This window comes from Calypte anna, chromosome 2 (genome assembly GCF_003957555.1).
Source record: "Calypte anna isolate BGI_N300 chromosome 2, bCalAnn1_v1.p, whole genome shotgun sequence".
Classification (NCBI taxonomy): Eukaryota; Metazoa; Chordata; class Aves; order Apodiformes; family Trochilidae; genus Calypte; species Calypte anna.
In genome coordinates this window covers 89,750,270-89,764,515 of record NC_044245.1, presented here as the reverse complement: position 1 = coordinate 89,764,515, position 14,246 = coordinate 89,750,270, and the positions used below count along the sequence as shown (strand labels likewise).

At 39.7% G+C, this 14,246-nt stretch overlaps 1 protein-coding gene across 1 annotated transcript in view; it reads right to left on the bottom strand.

Moving 5' to 3' along the window:
• TMEFF1 (transmembrane protein with EGF like and two follistatin like domains 1) overlaps window positions 1-14,246 on the bottom strand; it is a 121,005-nt gene that overhangs the window by 43,558 nt on the left and 63,201 nt on the right. The window contains exons 2-3 of the mRNA XM_030445039.1: window positions 7,596-7,705; window positions 3,190-3,319 (exon numbers count right to left, since the gene is read on the bottom strand). Of these exons, the coding sequence (XP_030300899.1) occupies window positions 3,190-3,319; window positions 7,596-7,705 (240 nt within the window). The remainder of the gene's footprint in view (window positions 1-3,189; window positions 3,320-7,595; window positions 7,706-14,246) is intronic.

Sequence of the window (14,246 nt, the reverse complement as noted above, 5' to 3'; positions counted from 1 at the left end):
CTTTTTCAACTGATTAAGGTTTCAGGTCAACAGCAAGACTGTTGACACTCTGAGCTTGGTGGGAGCCCTGGTTGTAGGTATTGCCACCCCCTCATGCCCCACTGAGGGTCCTGTCTGGTTGTGGACTGAACTGCAAGCTGAGAACTGATAAGGGTGAGAAGTAAATTTTTAAAAATAAAATAAATAAATAATTAAATAAATAAAGCGAGAAAAAGCCTGGGACAGTGCTCTGATCTTGTTCGTAACATAATCCAGGAGGAGAAACTGTGGAAGATAGGAACTACTACCAGCAAAAATTTGGCTTTGCAGCCTTGCTCCTCTCCATCCAGTCATAGACAAGGTGATCGCTTCATTATGAATAAAAAAGGACAGGTTAGGTGTAGGCAAAAACTGCATAGTTTATATAGATTTGACCTCCTGTTTCTAAAAGGTATACTAAGCTACTAGGCAAAGAGAACACTAAAGATACATTTAGTTCATTTTATTAGTTCCTCTGTATTTTGCAGCATGGAGCAACATGCACTGGCTGAAACCCACAGACCCTCATCATCTACAGCTTGTGCCAGGGGTAATTAACCTCCATAAACCCAGCATTTTGATTTTTAAAAAAGAAGTCCCTTCACTAAAGAATGTGCTTTGATAATGTTAAGACCTGTCTATGCAGTCCTGATAACTTCATCCATTTACCTTTCACTAAAACACCATTTTAAATGTCAAAACTCACATTTTTTTCATTACTGAAGCACCTATGAGCGACTTCTTTTTAGCATTGTTTATTTTAGGATCTGCAACTCTGACAGCACTTGGACAAAGGAAATTATGCTGCTAAATCACCCATGACTATAAGAATTTAATCAAAATGTTACCTGCCAAGAAACAGGTCTGATGAAATCACTCACTAGATTCTGTTCCAGTGCCATAGCTTTAGAATGTATCAATCCCCAGCAAATGGGAAGTATTTAATTCCTGTATGAGATTCAGAAGTCTGACATACTTTAAATACTGAATAGTTCTTACAACAGCATGGGGGAATTTTGCCCTTTTGTCTCAGGTGGTTCCTGCCAGGATGAAGCTTTCTTTGAAAAACCAACCAAAACTCTGATAGGAAACCAGTGAATCTATACTTAGTTCCCAGTGATGCCCCAGAACAAAGCAGTTTCAGAGCAAATTCGGAAGGACTTGGTGAAAATGAATGGAAGTCTGTAAAGGATTTTTTAATTTGAGCAATTGTTTCTGAACATGTAACTGTATCAGATAAAGAAAATCAATTTATTGACCTCTCAATGACTAGGGCACAGGCAAGTTCCATAAAATGGCCTTTATCATCCAGTATTTTTACATCAGCCAGAGCACATCTGACACTGAGGGTCACAGGTACGGTTCTAGCAGAGCCCTGCCAAAGAAGCAATTTAAATTGAACCAGTATAAATGCAATATGCAGCCTCAGTCACATCCTCAGTTTCAGGAACTATTCTCAGTACCTTCAGGTCAATTGTGTCTCAGCATATGTCTTGATCTATTACAGTAAGTGCTCAAAATTATGCCGCATTTCCTGCTGTTTATGTGGGGCTTAAAGAAAAGGAGAGGGAGGTTAAAAAAAACCCAACACACTACCTGAGTAATGTGATAATTAGCTACCAGTGACCTGAGGCTGAGAAGAATCAATTCAAAATGTCAATTCAATTCAGAATGTCTTTTTCTTAGTATAGTACAATGCATATATATAAAAAAAAAAATCAACTTTTTGTTGCTCTCAAAACATTATCCTACTACTTTATTTTAGTGAGCAAAATAAATTTTTGTGCTGTGAGTCTGTTTCTTATAATTATTTGGGCATGAAAAAATATTTTGTTATACATCCTCAAATGAAACCTTCATAATTCTTCGATGTTGTTGTAGGAATATGAAAGTGCTCCAACCCCAAAATGTTTTGGTTTTTTGGTTTTGGGGGCTTTTTTCTGCACCATCTAGAGGTAACTAAGGGGTGGGAAACTGAGCAAGAGAGTAGATTCAGTCATCTGCCTTAGACATGCTGGAAGTATATGGCTGAGCTGGGCACAACATGCAAGTTTCTTTGAGTTCTAGGACCAATGTCATGGATCATTTGTAAACAACCCCAGATCTCAGTACAGGTCTGTGCTGCAGTCAATCATATTATAGCAGCTTGTGTGAAAACACAGCCATGATGCATTTAAATGACTGGCAGCAGCAGCAGAGAACAGCCTAGGTACACTGCCAAAATATTTACCCTAATTTCCTGGTAGGAGGTTGCAGCTACCAGGGCATTCCAGGCTGCTAGCCCTGAATTGTCATGGATATCTAGACTAGCCAACATAAAGCTAAGTAGGAGTGTGCACCTGAACTGCAATCACACTTTGGCTGCCATACAGATGTAACCTTAGGCTAAACACAGTAACTATTGCTTATTGAACAATGAGTGATGTCCAACAACATAATTTTTTGTGTTTGTTATTTATGTACCAAAGAATGCAGTTGCTGGTGCTACTGAGTCACACAACTCTAAGAAAGCCAGCCATGAAACTGGTCCCACCAATTTAGAATCTCTCCAGGTTCAGAAAACCTCTGGTGGCTTAAGTTGCTGTCTCCAAGAGCATGTTGCAGGATTCAAGACAGTGAAAAACTGCCCCATGTATTTTTAGCATTTGGGAAATCTGTGTTTCACATGTGGAAGGAAATAAAAAGCCAGTCCATTAGAAATGGGAGGTACAATTTTATGAGTTGTGCACAGCTTCAATGTAATGACCCAAAGTGAAATTTGTGAAAGATGTTGCCTTGGGTACAAGCAGAGTGTCAGTCAAGATGATCAGTGTCACATTAAGTTTGTATATCCAAAAAATGAGTCTTGAAAAGAATGACTAATTTGGAGTCAGCTCCAAAGTAGTTTTAAGCCTTCTGATGAGTATCAAGGCTCCTCTATACATAGAATAGAAGCATTCACAAACTACTTTCTCAGATAAAATATTGCTACTTGTAATGCTTATTTATTTACCTGTTAGTATATCAGAGGATATATCTGATTTCTTTGTTATAAAAATTGCTAAAGTGGACTTAGGTTTTCAACTTCATTCTATAAAAGGCATCAAAATTAGTGTCTGTAATTAAGGGCAAAAGTACAGATCTAACCATATAACATCCCTCATTAGTGACACAAAATGATGTTTTACATACCAGAATAGCAGGGTCCTCTTGATACCACTTTTATCTCTTTCTGATGCTTGCAAGCAGCTCTCTTGAGGAAGCATTCATTTTGGTATGTGTCTCCATTTGATCCACAAACGGGAATATAGTTTGTGTGACACTGATAAAAAAATTATAAATTAAATGAGTCATACAAAATCATGTGATTAATCTCAATGGCATATTAATATACATCCAGATAGTTGTGTAAATATGAATTGCTAGCAGTAACTTATAACCCTCTTCACTAAAGGAGGATTTAAAATTTATTCATTTCTCCATATCACTGTGTGTATTCCCTTCGGATCACTGAAATAATAGCAACTCAGTATGGGCTGAACATAGAAACCCAGTAAGAAAGATTAAAAGAACAAAGTAACTATAGTGGGATTCAGCAATGGCTAGAGGGAATATGACAAGCATCTAGAAGTATTTGAAGGATAAACACATGGAGGAAGGAGAAAACTTCTTGAAGATAATACAGGAACATATAACTAGGCACACTGGGATGAAAGTGAGCAACGGAAAATTTAAGGCTAACAGTCTTTCAGAGAAGGTGGAAAACACTCACCATCCCCATTAAATTCATGAGCATCATAAGTATGTTTTACTTGGTCAACAACTAAATTAATGCTTTTGTATTACTACTATACTTAAAATCTTTGAGTTTAAAGTCAGTAGCATTGACACTTAATAAAAAGAAAGGAAGAAAAGAAAAAATCTCATTTGGGATGGCTTAGGCAGGACCAGCATTCATTTCATTATTTTATTACATTCTAAGCAAGAGGGATTATACACCCCTTTATGCATAATATGTATTAAAATGCTTGGAAACACACTGAGCCAGCCAATCCACCTATCACCTGCACAACTCCCTGCTGAACTCGAGATCCAAACCTCATTTCACTGTGTGGAGGAGACATTGCCCTGCCCAGGGCTGAGATGGTAACTAATTTCAGACACCTTTTTCATCTTTAAAAACCTCAGGCAAAAAAAAAACCCAAAACCAAAAAAGCAATGAAGAAAGACACAGACTGGCCATCAGATTTCTCAGCCATATAGAGTGTAGTTCAGCCAGTGAGAGTTCACACAGAAACAGCAGCATTAGTCAAGCTAAACTGCCCCAAAAGGACAGGAGTTTTTTCTCCAAATTCCACATGACAGTCTCTGCCATAACAGTTTCTTTGTGCTTTGACACACATACACCTCAAAATACTCAGTTTTTGAAGCATCATTTTGAAAGTCTTATCCTTCCTTCCTTGTCATCCTGATGTGGATGAACAACTAAGAATGAGCTAAGCATGCACGGACAGAAATAAATCATGCTGCCAGCTCTGAAAATTATTTCTAACAGTTCTGTAATACTTTCCCATAGTGAGTAGCTCTCAAGACCACAACCACCAGTCCTGTCATATCTCACACTGACCAGCCACTTCTAGGAGAAAATTAAACAGGTTGGAGGAACAATGCTTTGCAACAGATAATTCTCTATTCAGTATTAAAAACTGCAGTGTGTGATGTTTAAAACTTGCACATTTCTGTCATGGGGATAGAGAACAAGAGGCTAAGTAATTCCTTTTTTAGAGTGTGGTAAAACTTCAGTGATTTGGTTCAGTGCAGCCAAAAGTTCTCATGCAAATGTACTTTAGGACTATACATGTTTTCTTGCGAGGAAGTCCTGTAATAGCTCGAATGACCAAAAGGGTGAGCATCTATCCAAAGATAGGATCTACTCTGCACAGCATCCATTTTGACAATTCACTGATGCGTGTGATTGCAGAGTGCCCAGCATCAGAAGGGATGTAAGATCTCCTCACTATCTATATTCCTTTTCCTATTCTGTCTTGTTAAACCATTTGTTGTGAAGCCTGTCTTACTGAGACCAAAAAAGAGCCTTGTGCCAGGTCTCCCTCACCTCCCCTCACCTGCCAGTCCATAACCCAAATTACAGCAGCAAGCTTTTCAAAGGTTTGATGAATATGTGTTATTACCCACCTTCATTGTAATAAAAAGAGAGTTACCCTGTTTCCTGACTAGGCCTGCAGAGATTTGGGATATCATTAAGGTCACTGCAAGCAAAGCCCAGCTGAATCCTTCAGCACCTCTCCTATGGTCTAATTTGTAAATTTTATTCTGGGTAATCAAACTTGAGTATCTTGCTTTATGTTAGGAGAGTTGGCAAGACAGAGAAAGCCTACCAGGAAAGGTTGTGGCCCACAGAGCACTTGCTGACATGCCATTACAGCTGTGTCAGTGACAAGGCTGAAATTTGGCAGCCAGTCATCTCCAAAGGGGATCCTGGGAGGAAAAACTAGGACTAGTTAATATTTAAAGAAGTCCAAAGAGGTAAGAAATGCAGCCAGGCTGGGGATGGTGGCAGATAATGAGGAGGAGGAAGGAGTGGCGATGCCTGGTAGGGAACAGAAATCGTGATGCATTTTCCCAAATCTGAGGGATGGTTTGTGTCAGCCTTGACCTTAGTTCAGGGGTTGCTGCCAACAGCTGTGTCCCTCTGTTCCCCAGTACACCTTGCTGTCTGGCAACCAGTAGCTTTGCACTCAGCAGCAGTCCCCTGCCAGCAGGAAAATCCTCCTCTGAGCAGCACCCCGACCCCAGACCATTTTAATTAATCAGCTCTCTCGCTAGAGGACATTTTTTCTAAAAATTGCAGTTTTAAGAGCATAGGAAGTGCCTGGGTGGGTCCATTTATCCACATGCTCTGTCCCACCTGTGAGGAACAGGGAACACACTCCAGGGAGAACAGGCTGGCAGAACACCTTTGCCTTTCAATGTGTGTTAAGCTGAACCACTGCACTGAGATTAGTCTAATTCCTTTTCAAAACCTTGCAATGTCTGTGGACAAAATTAGATAGTCCTGTACCCAGGAAAACTAACAGTTCTGACAGGGTCTTTGTCCCCTGGGTTATTTTGGCAGTGTTACTTGCAGACAAATAATTAAGGTTGAGAGCTACAGGAAGAACTAGATCTCCTGTGTCTGAAAAATACCATACCTCTCCTCATTTCCAGATGTACAAGTGAAGTTAAAAATAACAGTAGTTTTAAAGATGGGGTTTCAAGAAGTATCGTTTTTGTCCTCATGACCTGGATATTAGGGAGTCCTAAAATTCCCTGCTTACAGAAAATAAATTAAAACTTTGCTTAGCCTAGGGTTGAATTTCTTTTCCTCTTTTTAATCATTATTGGGTTTTCATTGTATTATTTTTCATTTAAAAAAGTTGCAGACAGAGTGAAGGTTGATGAATAAAGCTCTTCTCCTAAGTATTTTTGCTCTTTTTAAAAGGCAGTTGGATCTCATTGTTATTATGGGACATAAGCTGCAGGATGCCCTTGGCACAGGTACCCACCTAATGAGACCACATCAAAAACCAGCTCTGAAACACTGGAACCCAAACCCAGTGTAAGATCACATACACACTGTTGCTATGCCGGTTCCCCCTGATTTATTATTTATAAAAAACCAGACAATTATTTTTAAAATATAGAAAGATAGTCCATTCCGGGTTGATTGATAACGCTACCACCTCTTCCAGTTTTACCAAGAGTCTCATAACATTTGATACATTTGTCCTGGCTTTAAATTGTAAAAACAATAGAACCTCAGTCTTCTTTTTTCTTTAAAAAGTGGGGAGCAGGAGGGCATGAAATACTGCAATGATAAGTATAAAACCTATAAACTAAGGGCTCAAAACCAAGGAAACAAATTGAACTTGCAATTTACTAATTTTAAAAACCAAATTTCCAAACCTTTTTTTTTTCTTCCCTGAGTACAGCTGATTCCCCCTTTTTATTCATAAACTGTAATTTTGTGATTTTAAAAGTGCCTTGAGATCTTCCAGCGTTTAATGTGCCACATTTGGCCACCAGCAGAGCAGGGAAGAATCCTCCAAACACTATTAGAGTAAGTGATCCATAATAAGTACTGCATTTAAATGATAAAACTTCATCCAGCGTGCGTGGCAACGCCTGGATGCTCTGCTCCTGGTCACTCCCCCTTCCATCTCAGGACTCAAGATGGGATGAGGCAAGGTGGGGAGACAGAGAGCAGGTGTCCCCCAGTTCTCTCTAGCTCTGCTCATGCTGGCTGTGGGGACCATGGGTGCTCAGCATGTGGTGGTTCCCCTGTTCTTTTCCATGTTGGTCTGTGCTGCTCCCTGACCTACCAAAACTGTGCAGGGAGTTAACACGAACTTTCCACTTGCTCCCCATGGACACTCTGCTGAAGCTCAGTCAGATCCCATCCTAATTAGTACCATTAAAAGAGGAGTCTTGTTAGACTGTTGATGACCAAAATTTTTAGAGCAGTTGATTTCACACGTACTTCAGTAGACCTAAAAGACTGGTCAGAAATAGCAAAGGAAAAGGTGAGCAGCCCTTACCTGGAACTGACACGCACATTTCAAGCCGTCGCCCTCATCCTTGCACACCCCTCCATGTTTACACGAGGATTCATCACACACCCGTACGTCAGATTCTCTTACATTTAGCTCTGTGAAAAAAATACAGAAAAGATAACAGAAATTAAAATGTAAGATGAGTAATTATGGGGACTGTCTTGTCCTCAAATCCACTGATTCCCCACCTGGTGCCTTACCCCCATACGGAAATTAAAGAAAAAATCCAGAGCTGTCCCCAGGGCTGCCCTGCACCAGCTTCATCCTGCTCAGCAGAGGCAGCTTTCTCTGGATGGCATAGTGCTGCTTCACCATGCAAATAGGTTCAGAGCAGGCAGGTGTTTTCACTTCCCAAATTCCCTTCCTTGTCCCTCCTACCAAGGTTTCCAACCCCCACCCCAAAACACAAAACCTTCTGCAGCAGAAATTACACCTAGCAGGAGTCAGGACCTTTACACGAGTCATAGCCTGTGTTTGTCACCCACTTATTCCCCACAAATGTTCCAAAGAAGAAGAAAACTGAAACATCAGAATTTCTCTGCCACTTTTTCCAGTCTCCCCACTGCCCACACTGTTATCCTTCAGACTAAAAATAAACCAGAACATTTTTCAACTATTGTAACTTGCTCACACTGTAGGAGCCAGAGTGATGGACCCGATTCCCTCCGTCTTAGATGCTGCATAAAAGTGCAGCATCTGCTGCTCGAACATAGCTCCTGGCTCCATAAACCTGCAGCAAAGGTACAGCTGGCAAGAGAGAGACCAAGGGGCTGCACACATCAACTGTATCAGCAACAGATCCAACACAAAAGTTGCTTAAATGGCTTCAAGCTCTTTTGGGCATCACATCCAAAGGTAGTTTTAAAAGAGAATAAATATATTCTTTTGAAATAAGTATTTGAAGTCTATACAGAAGAGAGAGCAAAAGAAGGAACTGGTGCGAGAATGGAAGTGGTCAGTGTTAGCCTGAACATGACCTCGCTGGGCTGCATGGGAACAGTCCTGTTGCTATCAATTGCAATGAAAAGGTGAAAATGTTACCAAGGGCTCTGGAAAATATCCCCTGCCACTGTTTAGGTGGCACTGAAATCAAAGGGTATAATTCAAAACAATCTGTGCTTTGGCTACAGTCAAAAACTCTGCCGCAACATGACCCACTAAAGAGATTAAATGACAGTGGTGTGATTTAAAATAATGTCTGTGATTTTTAATAAGCAAGCCCTATCCAGATAACTGGTTTAAAGAAAGCAATGAATACCAGCCACTCAGAAACAGGAAAAGGTAGGTCAAAAAGCAGAAGAAAATAAAGCTTGCTGCCACTAACAGTCATAAATAGGCAGTCACTCTCCTGCTCATAGCAGTGTCAGCACTTTGGAATGACAGTGACAGATACTCCTCCTGTGGGTCTATATAACACTCACACACATAGTTTAGATAGATAAATACATTATTATATAATAATTTGTGTAATCAGTTCTGCTATCTGTCATAACCTTCTGTATTTAATATTGCATAACTATTTTTTTTTCATAGCACTTAAGTTACAGGATTATAGCTCAGCAGAAGGTCCAGCCATAACAGCACGTTTCATCAACTGTGAGAAAAATTTGAAAAAATACTGATATTTTTCCCCCCTTTGTCCATCATTCCCAAAGGCATAAATGAAGAGGGCAATGCATTTAACACTGGGTAGTTAGGTATCCTGGTTGCCATCACAACCCTGTGTACGTGTTCTCTAATGTTATTCTTAATGTCACCATTTATCAAGCTCGACTGCTGCATTGTGGGGACCGAGTTAATGTGACAGAACATCGCAGCTTTTCAATTTAGTGTGTTCATAATTCGCTCCTGAAGGAAATGTGCCTTTTCCTCCTCCTCATGAAGATCTGTTCCAGGAAGGTGCACAAACTATCAAGATTAATTAAGGGGAAATGATTGCCATATCTGAAAGGAGGATCCATCTTCAGGTGATACCACATTTGCGAAAATGCCATTTATAAAAGGGCGTAACCAGACAAAGTACAGCATGAGCAGCATTTAAAATCCTGGTTTCAACAGCTCAGGAAACAAAAGAGATGTGGGTCCTTCTGCACTCTCAGCTGAGCTCACTAGACTCAGTGCTTCACAGCATCCTACCCAACACCCCCCATGAGCAGAAGTCATCCCCTGGCAGCTGCAGCTTGTGCTTGAAATGCCAAAGGTCTACATAATCTCCACCTGCCCCAGCACAGACTTGTCCCCAACCTCTGTGTCCCCCAGGGTGAGGAAGGCACACAAATACCCAAGAAGAAGCCTCCTCACCACGGGGAAAGGGACGTTCACTTTTCTGCCTGGGAATGGAGGTCCCCAGCAAGCAGTTTAGCATCACAGCTGAACTAATGTTGTTCTTATCTATTGCTTTCACTGCAAAAGGCAGTGAGAAAGGGAAAGATTTCAGAGCAAAACTGTAACAGAAGACTTGAAGATAGGGTTAGGGAATCAGCTCTTGTGAGTCCCCCTCACTCCAAGAAACAAATTATTTTTTTCCTTAAAAATACACAGTAGTAATTAAAGATGACAGAAAGCACGCCAATTTAATGGTAACTTAATTTTAGGAGCAGACTGTTTTTCTTTCCACATAAATGATAAATACTTATTGCAAGCCTTTCTGCATGAGATGAACACTGAGCAGAGAAGGTGATTCAGAGACCAGGAGCCAATGTGATTTCCCAACACTATACAAGAGAAGATATCCCAGCAACTGGCCCCTGAAAGTGACAGATGAACTTTATTTTCTGACAGGTCATCACCTAATGCCTGTGTCCCTTCAGTGGCAAATGCCAGCAGCTGCAAAATCAAGCCTCCAACACGTGCATGATTGCATCTGATGGCCTCACAAGGACAGAGGAGTGTGGTGGGCAGAATAACTCCCAGATCTACAGTGTTCGGTTCAAAAATAAATGGATGAGAATGGATATTAATAGAGTGATGTGATGAGGAGCAGTGGATGTCTGAACTATGCTCTCTCCCCAGTGTATTCCCCTCAGAGAGAATGAAAATGGAGTTTCTGCGATTATTTCTAGAATAGAATCTTTATCATCATATGTGAGAACAGACCTATGAAAGGAGTAACAACATGTAGCAAATGGTTTAGGCTAATTTATTACATGTTTCTTTAATGCCTATTGCAACTCATCTCCTACACTATCAGCAGGTATAAATAAGAGAAAGCCTCAGTGTGATTTATTATGTACAGCAAGAAGATGGTAAGTAGTAATCCATCAACTCCCAGGAGAAAATATAATTAGTGCAATTAAACCAGGCTTCCAAATTTATGATAAATTCAATCTCCAAAGACTTGAAATGAAGTATTAAAAATTATTTGCTAGGATCTATGTGCAGTCAGAATGCTTCCTGGTGGTGTGAGGGCTGAGCAGCAGAGAGTAGGTTGCAGGAATTTGCCTGCAAAGATCCACATAAAGGTTTTTTGTTTGGGTGGGTGGTTTTTTTTCCCTCTTTTGAAATTAATTCAACTTGCAGTAATTTGCCACATCATTAAAAAAAAGAAAACAGCCTCCTCCATTTTGATTACTTTCAGACAAACTGAGGGACAGTATGATACAAGTAGCTGGAGACTGGCTTTTTGCCTGTGACCACAAAAGGCACCACTCTGAGGTGTGAACCTCTTGTTCTAAACTGAATTACATGTGTCAAAATGCTGAACCTGAAGATGAAATCAAATCTGTAGGTTTCAGTACATCAAACATGTTGCTTCCATCTGGATACCTCAAGAATAACATGAAATTTAAGATAGGTGAATACAGTAACTTCGTAAGCAATTTGTTTTTTTCAAAATTCATATTTCTCCTGCAGTTAACAGTTGTACATAGTAATGATGAATGGATATAAGGAAGAAAAAAACCAACCTTTCTCAAGTAGAAGAGAGGGTGTGGGTTTAGTAGCAGTATTGTCAGCTGTGCCTGGGAAAAACCCTCTCTGCTTGCCTGCCTGTTTTCTGTTTCCTATGGGTAAGACCCCAACCAGGGGAGCTGCCAAGATCCCTTTCTCCCTTTTCCTCTTGACCTGTGGTTTTGGTGAAAGACGGGAAGCAACTTACACCATTCTCAAGAGAGAGAAAAGGCAAAGAAGTGCCAGGCACCTCTCTACAAGAACCCCCCAAACTGTAACACCAGCAGATCCAGGCCAACACTGGCTTGGGAAAGGGCTAAGAGGAGAAATTATGTTGTGTGAGGGCATGTTAGAGCTCACAAAGTATATGGAAGATTGTGGCATTATGACTGGATGAGCTGGCAGTAGAAAAGAAGACAGTAAAAATTCCATTCCTGATCTAAGTAATGCAAATAAGTACAGGCTGTGGACAAGTTTCATTTTGGGAGTCCCTGTGTGTGATCTTGTTGTTCAGACACTGGCAGAGTTCTGGCATATGTGTTTGGAGTGAGGCAGCCTAATTTATTGTCTATTTCAGACCCTGGGTACAAATCTCACAGATAAATGCAAGTTATATCAAGAACAGAACTTGTTTCTATTTATTTTATTGCAGCTCCCCACTGGTTCCTACTACACTTACTACAAGAGTTTCCATCCTCAACAAATTTTTCTTTGCAGCTCATGCGCTACATTTCCTATGCCCCCTTCAAAACATCAGAGCAGCACTGAAGAAACATCAGGTTTCTGCTTTGCAAGCTGAAATCAGAAGTATAAGGGAGAAAAAAATCTCTGAGTAAGGGGGTCCATTTGCAGAGCCACCAAAGAAGCGGGGTTCCCCCTGATTTGTGCCCGTGTGATGAAGATGGTTTATTTTAAAACCAGCCAGCATGTACTGCTCAGGTGTGAGCCTGTACACAAACAGTTCTGGGGAAACATTCTGGGCTTTGCATCAATTTCAGTGAGTGAGTGGCCACTGCTGCCTGCCCCTTGGTCAAGGAGGATCCCTGGCTTTAGTGCTGCAGCCAAAGGAACGAGTACTGTTTCTTGCTTCCATGGTCAGACCACAAAGTATTACTAAAATATGGTGCCACGTGGAATTACGACCTTCCAAACATGCATATATCACTGAGAAAACCTGAAAATACTATCTCTTATGGTATGTTATGGTATGGAGACTGTTATTAATAAACAGTCTTGACATACAGGTTATCAATATCTTTTTGTAGTCCCCATCTGATTCAGAAGTTGTGGATTATGAAAATAATGGTAATTTGAATTGTAGAGTTTATGTCTCTTGATTCTCTCAGAATTTATTCTTAGAAATTGTCTGATCTTACAGGGGAGGAATAAGAGAGCAGGAAAAAACCTCAGACAAAGTTAGTAATTACTTGTCCAAATAAATAATACTTGATCATGTCAGACAAGTCAAAGCAAGACAGAATGAATCATACTAACTTGTTCAGAGAAAAAAGTATATTTTTCAAGGAAAAAAAAATAAAAAGAAAAGAAGACTGAGAAATGATTAGGGGATAAAAAGGATAATGCTCAGAGACTGCACATTTCCTTTAAAGATGGCTGTTGCTTTTTAGCAAGAAGCAACCTTCTGAGAATTTAAGAAGGTGGTGAGCATGGATAATGAAATTATAAGAATGAGAAAAAGTGCTGTATAAAAAAGCAGTCAGAGAACAAAAAGAAGAAAATTCAGATACAAGACAATATAAAACTAATGTAAGTTTTAAATAACTGAAACAGTTAAAATTAATTTAAATGCTGTTTCTGTAATATGGTATCATTTTCTTTCACACTTGCATTAGAAGGAAACAATTCATTGCAACAGCCTAGAGGTTATATGGAGGAAAAAAAAAAAAACAAAAAAGAAAGAAACAGAATTGTTAAAATTAATTTACCTTAAAAAACCAGACAACTGTAGTCTAAGGGAATTAAGATAGTCCCATACATTTTTTTTAATTGATCAATTAACAGATGCCTTGGCTGATGGCAAATCTGCTATTTTCAAAACAATCTTAAGCAGTGTTACAGGACTAGTAAAACCTGAGGGCTTTTGTGTCTTGGTGCAATATTTAAGACTCAATTGTGCAGGAAAAAAAAGCTGTACTTTGGCTCTTGAGAATGCAATCCAAGTGAGTAAAGCTTGAAATATTTCCTTAAACTACTTTTACAAGACTGCGTTAACATTTGATTGCTTAAGTGCTGTCCAATTTATCTAAGATGACTATATTTTTACATTTCTAGTCTCCTTTTAAAACAGAGAAAAACAAAATGCCTAAGTGCTGCTAAAGCAATTAGTATTCTTGCACACAATAGGAAACCACAGCAAATTTTAACAGCTAGCACTCACACAGCAAGGTAACAAGACTGGCTTTGAACCTGAGAGTCTCCCACACTGCAATTATTCACATTACCAATGTGCCTCAGACTAACCCTATTCGGTGTGAAAAAAGTAAGGAAAGTGTCATAGTGATGAGTGTTTGGATGACAGTTCTGTCAAAATATTGGATTCAGCCCATGGTGCATTTCTCTATCTATCATGAAAAAAAAAAAAAAAAAAAAAGTATTTGTAGAGAAAGTTGAGGCATTTCTTTGTTGCATTAAAAGCTTTGACAATATTTCAGAAATTCTGTATAATGTGTAGCTGAATACTTTAGCAAATGGTACAAATAGACTTGCTATGCACTTGGTTGGAGACAA